The sequence below is a fragment of the Poromitra crassiceps genome (genome assembly GCF_964638095.1).
Source record: "Poromitra crassiceps genome assembly, chromosome: 15".
In the NCBI taxonomy this organism is placed as follows: Eukaryota; Metazoa; Chordata; class Actinopteri; order Beryciformes; family Melamphaidae; genus Poromitra; species Poromitra crassiceps.
This window is the reverse complement of record NC_139634.1, coordinates 9607878-9616581: the sequence shown is the minus strand read 5'-3', so window position 1 is coordinate 9616581 and position 8704 is coordinate 9607878. Positions and strand designations below refer to the sequence as shown.

General features: G+C 42.8%; 1 protein-coding gene and 1 pseudogene across 2 annotated transcripts; one reads left to right on the top strand and one right to left on the bottom strand.

The window, feature by feature from the left end:
• Positions 1-300: 300 nt before the first annotated feature.
• mchr2b (melanin concentrating hormone receptor 2b) lies at positions 301-8303 on the top strand (the record flags this gene model as incomplete). The annotated part of the gene is made up of 2 exons (XM_083651724.1): positions 301-704; positions 7661-8303. 2 exons carry the CDS (start codon positions 301-303, stop codon positions 8301-8303), a joined length of 1047 nt encoding a protein of 348 aa, XP_083507850.1.
• On the bottom strand, positions 3586-7610 carry LOC310790754 (N-alpha-acetyltransferase 60 pseudogene; annotated as a pseudogene). The gene is made up of 3 exons: positions 7601-7610; positions 4097-4762; positions 3586-3608 (listed from the first exon to the last, which is right to left on the bottom strand). The product of its transcript is annotated as an N-alpha-acetyltransferase 60 pseudogene (transcript).
• Positions 8304-8704: the final 401 nt, after the last annotated feature.

The window sequence follows — 8704 nt, the reverse complement described above, 5'->3', positions numbered from 1 at the left end:
CGGAGTAGTAGACGCACACGTGTGTGGCTGGTACTGTACTGTAGGCACAGCTGAGCACAGATCGCATGTTGCATCCAGAGATGAACATGATCGAGTGACACTGAGGACCAGTTGCTTAAACCACCATAACATCTAATTCACTTTCACGCAGGAACGAACCCAAGGGAACGTCATCACTGAGAGTGGAGAGTGTTTGAGTTTGGCCGAAGTTTGGAGATCAGAGACGCTGGTAGTGGCTGCACAGCGCGACGCGCATCTTCATAGCCTGGTACACCGAGGCGACTACTTGAAGATCTCAAGATGAATAACACTGGCATATTTTGCCAAAATCATACGAGGGACAACTTGACTAACCAGTCATGTCCGAACACAACTACCTCACCTTACAGCTTCGTCGACATGGCCACTTTCATGCACATATTGCCATCAATTTATGGCATCCTTTGCTGTATCGGAGTTATAGCCAACGGGCTGGTGATCTACGCGGTGGCCACTTGCAAGAAGAAGATGGTGTCGGACATCTACGTGCTGAACTTGGCAATCGCCGATATGCTTTTCTTGCTTGTGATGCCCTTCAACATCCACCAGCTGGTGAGAGACAGACAGTGGGCGTTCGGAAACTTCATGTGCAAAGCGGTGGTTGTGGTGGATGTCAGCAACCAGTTCACCACAGTGGGAGTTGTTACTGTCTTGTGTATTGACAGGTAAGTGCTAAATTAAATCTATCCAGTATTAGGAACTATCACATGAAGTGAGTTGTCGCCACGTGTTGACATCACATGACACCCAAAAGACAGTCTATTTCCACTTTAGGGAAAAGAAATATCAGGGTATTTTTTTTTCCACATGTTCTATCACATTTTGAGCCATCATTCATTTTGCATGATCTGATCACAAGCTGGTGCTGCATTCAAATGGTTGAGTCTTCCCAGCTAGCCTTCCAGTTGTTTGTCTTTTTGTTTGTTGTGGAAAATAAAAGAGAGTGTGTGGACTGGAGTATTATAGCCTCATCATTTAGTGCAGCCTGGCAAAGTGTTCTCTGCATAAATGACTAATGATACCATCTGAACAGCAGACCTTCAAATGAGTCATCTGAAACATGTAGGTTTACAAGAAGGTCTAATCACCAAACTCAAATGCACACAAACAGAATGAGCTGCTGGCACATTCACAATACGCATGTATGCATACAATGTAGGCTATTTCTATCATGGTGCACCAGGGGTAAGTAAGTGTTTGCTTGTTTATTATGAGCAACATCGGTTAAATTCTGAATGTTTATAGCCGTCTATATTTGCATTTTTAATTCATATTTAATTTGAAGTTTCTCAATATTTATTTAGCCTATAGGCCACTATCTCATCAAGCTATTTTTTTATGCATCTGGCCTTGACATCACTTTAATTAAGAATTAATTGTATATCCTGTCTAATTCCTTGTACTGTATGCAAATGAAGCCGTGGAACATTGTATATTATGCAAGACACATAGTCCCTAGGCTTCAATATAGTGTTGATGCACATACTGTACTGTGTGCCTGTGTCGTGTTTTTCCATTGTCTGTTGCACTTACTGTACGTTGTCCCCGCCCCCTTAAGTGTTTCCTTTTGTAAAGCGTCTTTGAGTCCTTGAAAAGCACTATAGAAAACCCATGTTTACTATTATTATTATTGTACTGAATGAAACGTGGCATGGCTCACAGGAAGGAAACAGCAAAAGAATGATCAAAATAGGCCTGTGAAAAACACAACTCCAACACCTCCAACACAGCTGATTAATAGGCTCAAACTTCAGGTTCAGAAGGGATATGATCATGTAAAATCTAAAAGTAATAAAAAGACAATCCATTATCAGTAAGTTAGAAAATCTAAAAGTAATAAAAAGACAATCCATTATCAGAAAGTTAGAAAATCTAAAAGTAATAAAAAGACAATCCATTATCAGTAAGTTAGAAAAAAGAGAGATAAAAAAAAAACTCTTGGTTCTACGTATGGAGGGTGTGAAATGTAACCCTGAGCCTGAAACGAAATTGATCTCTGATGGGAGTTTCCTCACTTGATAACCCTGATGATACACTCTCACCCAACTATCCCTCTAACAGCCAAGCTAGGCGTCTCTCCATAGGTGCCCAATGTAGTTGAATAGCACAAAGGAAGGGACCGTCATATCTGATCCTGTGTATTGGTCCATGTCTTTACAGGGGGTGAGATTTTTATTCCTAAAATAGGGTGGGGATGACCACGCCTCGAACCCATTTGATTGATCGCAACTGCTTCTTACTGAAAATGTGCAAGTTAAAAAAAAAAGTGAGGTTAGGGTTTTCTTATTTAACAACGAGCAAACCCTAACCAAATTGTTGTACTTGCGCAACCCTAACGTTTTAAAATAAGAAAAAAATCTTGTCAAAATCGTGTGTGCCTTGACCAGGAATTGAATCGCAGTCTTCAGATTGGAAAGCAGGCAGTGAGTGAGAAAAGGAGCAAATAGCCTCAGAGATAAAAAGAAAAAAAAGAAACGCATTGCTTTATAAATCCCTGCTTTATTAAAGAGATACTCAACACTTTTTCCACTTTTTCCTGCTGAAAATCAATATATATTGGAAATTAGCTGTGTTCTTGATGAATTCTTAAAACTATATACTTCAGAGTGCCTCGGATGCGTTTCTCTTGGCTGCTGCCTGCCTACATCTCCTGGACCTCCTTCACACTCACTGATTTTTTTAAATCTCTGTTCATATTTTTGCCCCATCCTTGAAGAGCACCTGACTTTTTACCTGACAAACTCTGATTTTTACTCTACAAACTCTGGTTCATTGACCAAATGCTGCAGCACTCCCATCTCTAGCTACTGGAGCAAATAGCCTATTGATGGTTAAGATTGAATAATGACATCACAACAGTCTAATCCTAATGTTAATTTAGAATGAGATATTCCTCTAAATCTGTCTTCAAACCGCAAAGATTTCCCACCAGCAACCTTCTTCGATTGCTGGTCGAAGATTGCAGCCACCAACCGATTGCAGCCACCAACCCATCCACAACAAACACACCTCCACACATTCATTTCTTGAAGAATGATCAGACTCACTCCTGATTGAAATGGGTTCTGGGTACTATACCCCCAATAGCACTATCTGGTTGTCACAGTCACAACCTTTCACCAATTTCCTTTTCAAAATCTCTCTCGGAAGGAGAGTTTTGTTTTAGTCTGCACTGACAAAACAGCAATTTATATTATAGTGTGTCTCAGGTTAGCCTATGTCATATTTTTGAGATAATATTTTTACAGATTTGTATTAGCTTTTTCTATTGACCAGAATAAACAACAGCAGTGTGAAATTAAAGTATAAAATAATTACAAATATGCACTACAAGGCATTTTAGTCCAGACACTTTAGGTCCCCCCCCCCCTCCATGTTAATCCGATGAACACTGAAATATTAAAAACATGTTAAGGAGAACTTTTTGTTTGTACTGTATGTTGTGAACTGAGGCACAATTTGAGTGCGTGGGCTGTAACACGAATGTTGTTTTTGACCTGAATCCATTCGCTCGAAGCGCGCTTCGCCTTGGTTGAACCGGCAGCTTCAAGCTTCAGCAAGCAGAGCCTCTGTGAGCAGATCCACACTGGCATTCATAATCAAGTCTATATTTGGTACGATTTGTGTGCCTTTTTTGCAACCCACTGATACTTTTCCCTTCCAAAAGTAAAAGGGAGTAGTACCACACCGACACTAGTCAAAAGTGATGTCACTCGGGCCTCAGCATGAGAAATAAGCAATTGTGCGTCTCGGTGATGTCATAGTGTCAAGTGATGACATCATGATGTCACTCGGGCTAAGCATGCTAATTGAGGCAATTGTGTGTTGATGATGTCACAATGTCAAGACTGATGACATCATCACTGATGACATCTCTCATTGATGACATCATGTACAGTCGGCAGGAAGATAGGCAGGGCTCGAACCTTTTAGTCTCTATCGGGTTCCCTGTTTGTGTGTGCGTTTGTGAGAGAGAGAGTAATCCTCGTATGTACACAGGGAAAGACAGAGAAACCTACGATTGCACTCCATGCTGTCACCTTGTTCTGTTGCCTACTTGTCTGCCGGTCGACAGTGTTGGAGCAGGGCAGCAGAGAGTGCAGCAGCGCCGGGGCCTTTCGGTACAGCTGCTGCACGGGATGGAGCAGGGGCTCAGGCTGGCCAGGGCCGACCCAATGTTCTGGAGATAGTCATATATGTGAATCCGTCTTTGAGGACACCTCGTGTGTAGTAGTAGCAGGGCAGGTAGTGGTGCTGCATGAAGACCCTGTTCTCCTAGAAGTGGATGGCAGTGTTGTTGGTGGCGAGGACGTGCAGGTAGATAGATGGCCTTACAGTGGTCCTGGGCTGTCGTTGTCAAACTGTCCAGTAGTAGTAGAGAGGCTATGCCATGTTTCCTGAGCTCTTTGACCACTCTCCCAGGCTGAGGATGTATGTAGGCCACCTGTGTGTCCACAGGGAAACTGGAGGCCAGGATGTTTCCTTCCAGTTTGAATACTTTGGTCCGGCCTTTGATCTCAGCCATGATCATTCTCCACGATGCTTCCTTTGAAGGTGGCAGCCAGGGAGAAGAACTTGTTGGAGGTGATATCCTGATACCATGTGTCGGGGTACTCGACTGGGAACCAATCGCCGCAGAGCAGCTTGATGCTCTCGATGTCATCGTGGCTGAGGAGCCGGAGCTGGACTTCACTGAGAGCAGTGGGAGGCACCACTTCAGTCACTCAGCACTCGGACCAGAGGAACGTCGATGAAATTATATTCCTCGTGTATCGATTGATACAGTCACTCCTCCGGACACACCAGGACACACATTTATTCTCTACTCACAACACCATTTCATTATTGTCCCAGTGCTAGACTAACCCTCCTTTGCTATCTTTGACAGCTGGATGTCTTCTTCCTCTGGTAAGATGATGTCATAGCAGAGTGAGCCGTGATTGGCCTATGTAAGATGATGTCATAGCAGCAAGTCGATCAGACGAACGGTTCTCAAGATATGCAATGTGTTAGTTTACTAATATAATAGGGCTGTGTACATGTGGGACCGTGCCCCAAAACGATGAAATAATACAAATGGAATTAAAGCTGCAAGCAGCCTCGATAGGTATTCACACTGCAGCGATGACATCACTGATGATGTCACAATGTCTATGATGTGATAGGAGGAGGGATGTTGATTGTGTTTGTGTGTGTCAGAATCCACTGTATCATAGATTTATGACATCACTGATCATGTCAAAATGTCTATGACATCACTGATGATGTGTGTCCAAACTACAACTACAGAGCATAAAACCATTTGTATATGGATCAATGTAATTAAATGAAAATGAAAGTGTATGTTTTTGATCATACCTTGCTGATCCAAGCCAACATTAAAGCCAGTGATTGGACATTGATTCTGACTCACTGATGCAACCATCAGGCTCATGAACACAATGGTGAAATTTTGATTTAGGTGACATGTTAATTCAGAACTAATTGATTGCAATATATCAGGGTGGGCAGGAAGATACATGGATGTCACCAGGATGTCCCCAAATTAATAGAAATACATACATGTTCATCATGTAATTTATTTAATCTCAACTCACCAGCCAGCTCGGGTGCACGCACATACGCATGCACACACGCGCGCGCACACACACACACACACACACACACACACACACACACGCCAACGCACGCACACACACACACACACACACACACACACGCCAACGCACACACACACACACACACACACACACACGCACACACACACGCGCACACACACACACACGCACACACACACACACACGCGCACACACACACACACACACACACACACACACATGCGCGCCAACACACATATCTAATTGGTTCCACTGGGATGGCATTTAGTGTGCTGTAAATACAGATAAATAAACATTTCCATTAAACTAAACAAACTTAACTATCCTTCTCCAACATAAGGGAGCTCAGACAGAAATGTCTCTGTTCCCAGTTATTTAGAGCAGGGAACGCGTCAAATCTGCATATCCACAGGTAATAAAAGTAAATAGCTGCGGGTAAGCGCGTCTTCGGTGGCTGATCCACCATGAAGAATTGTCTTAACAGGCAGTTCTTCTGCTGGTTCATGGTCTGGTCACTAGACAAAAACCTTGATTGTTGAAGTCTGTCGAAGTCTGAAGATTTAATGGTAATGCAATCGTTGACATTTTCACGTGAACATGCATGTGATTTTAGGGGACGTTCACTGCAATCAAACTGTGCGATTGTGCTGCACTTTTGTCAGATATAAACTGTCACTAAGGAGCCCCCATTCTTCAATGGAGATGTCAGGCCAGAGGAGAGGAGACTGCTGGCTGACTTAGAGCAAATGTATGGTGGTTGTTCTGATCTTTCCAAGATACTGGATTATTGTCATTGCTCCATTTGACCCTCATAGTGAGGTTTAAATGAGGCATAGGCTGCTAACAGTGTGCCCTAATACTGTACAATAGCGCCGCCTACATATTGTATGTTTGAATGAGCCTGGATGATAGGGCTGGGTGATATGACTTCAAATCAATATCAGGATTATTTCAAACTTTTACCTCGATTTTGATGATGAACTTTGGCTGTAGAGTGTTGTGTTGTAAAAATATTGCTATAATACACTAACATACGGCAATAGCAACTCTGAGATTTCTCCGAGATTTCATAATATGTCATAATATAATTTAAAATTGTAAAGAGATTAAATGCAAAATAATGCACAATCGAGAGGCAAAGTGACCGCTTACCTCCTGCTTCAGCACTGTAGCAGAGATTTTCATCCGCCATTTATTTTCCCATACACATTTCGTAAAATGCGTATAAAAATAGTTTTACTGGTTCAAACCAAACGGTACAGATATATTTCGAAACAGGAGAGATCGCATAACATTTCACTGGGACCAAAACGTTAAAAAAAAATGCGTTTTGGTCTGAGTGAAATGTTCTATGGTCTCTCCCGATTATAGCGTTAGCTGAACCGTTTGGTTCGACGAAGTAAAACTATTTTATAAGCATTTTACGAAATGTCTATTTGAAAATAAATGGCGGATGAAAATCTCTGGTACAGTGCTGAAGCAGGAAGTGACGTTCCACTTTGCCTCTCTATACACATTCAGTACCGCTGCTGTGCCAAATATAGCAAACTTCTTTCAGTGATGATCTTGCCAATTTCCATGTTAATGATCACATTTACTTCGAAATTGGAGCAATTTAAATCTCTCATTACACATTCATCATGTGATGGCAATCCTGTTTCATCTTGTATTTTCCAGGAAAAAAAGTCTCATACTCTAGTATTATTCTACATAGCAATTGTACTCCTCTCTATATCATACTTGTTCATTCATACAGTAATCATTTTACTGAGAATGTAATATACTGTTTTGCGAGACAAAATGATAATGTATCTCTGAGGTGCTTGGTGTAATCATTTCCATTTCCCCTCTAACAGCTTGTCAAGGAGTAAAAATTACCTTAAAAGCAAACCAAAGGGTTCTGTATTTGCACTTCAGCAAAATAGTCACGATCAATCTCCCACCACAGCCCATCTCTAAAAAAAGACGTTTATGATTCCCCCCCCCCCCCCCCTCCCCCACAGATACATCGCCATCGTCCACCCCACCTCAGAGAAGAGGACCATCCAGTGGACCGTCATCATCAACCTGCTCGTGTGGCTGGCCAGCTTCCTCCTCACCGTGCCGGTGATGATGTACGCCAAGGTTGTAGGCAAGCAAGACATGGCAATATGCATGATGGACCTGGCCGGGCCTGAGCACATGTACTGGTACACTCTCTACCAGTCCATCCTCGGCTTCATCATCCCCCTCATCATCATCAGCACCTTCTACACCCTCACCCTCTTCCACGTTTTCCGCTCCCTCCGGCGGGTCAAGCGCAAGCAGTCTGTCTGGGCTAAGAGGGCCACCAAGACGGTGGTGATGGTTATCGCCCTGTTCCTGCTCTGCTGGTCCCCCTACCATGTCATTCAGGTGGTCAACCTGAGTAATAACACCCCAACGAACGCCTTTGTCTACGCCTACAACATCAGCATCTGCCTGAGCTACTCCCACAGCTGTATAAACCCCCTCATGTTGCTCGTCTTCGCCCAGAACTACCGCGAGCGCCTTTGCCACAGAAATACATCGCGCGGTTCCCAGCAATCATCCAAGACCACTGTGGTCAAGGTCGATGGCTCTAGTAGTATGGCTAGTGACCCCAACAATCGCTCTACTGTCATCTAATCAGGAACTTGTCATTGTGTTTATAAAACATTAAATCATATAAATCATTTTGCGCAAACCTTTCCATGAAAATAAATGTCCTTTTTGCTACTCTCTATCGCAGAGTAATACCATGCAATGGGGATTCAAATTTAATAGACCTTTTTCACAGCAGCGATTTTTATGTGTCATAGCAGGGTATACACAGATGTAACTAATAACATTAACGATGGTTCCATTCCATTTAGGTGTTCCAGTGCTATTCCAATGAGCCAGCATGCAAAATACCAGGGTCCATGGCACTGGAACACCACCAATAATGTTATTATTAGTTAGACCTGTTTACTGTGCTATGACACGTCAACATGGTTGCTGTGAAAAAGGTCTATTGTGGCTGATAGTTTTAGCTGCACTCTCTGTGA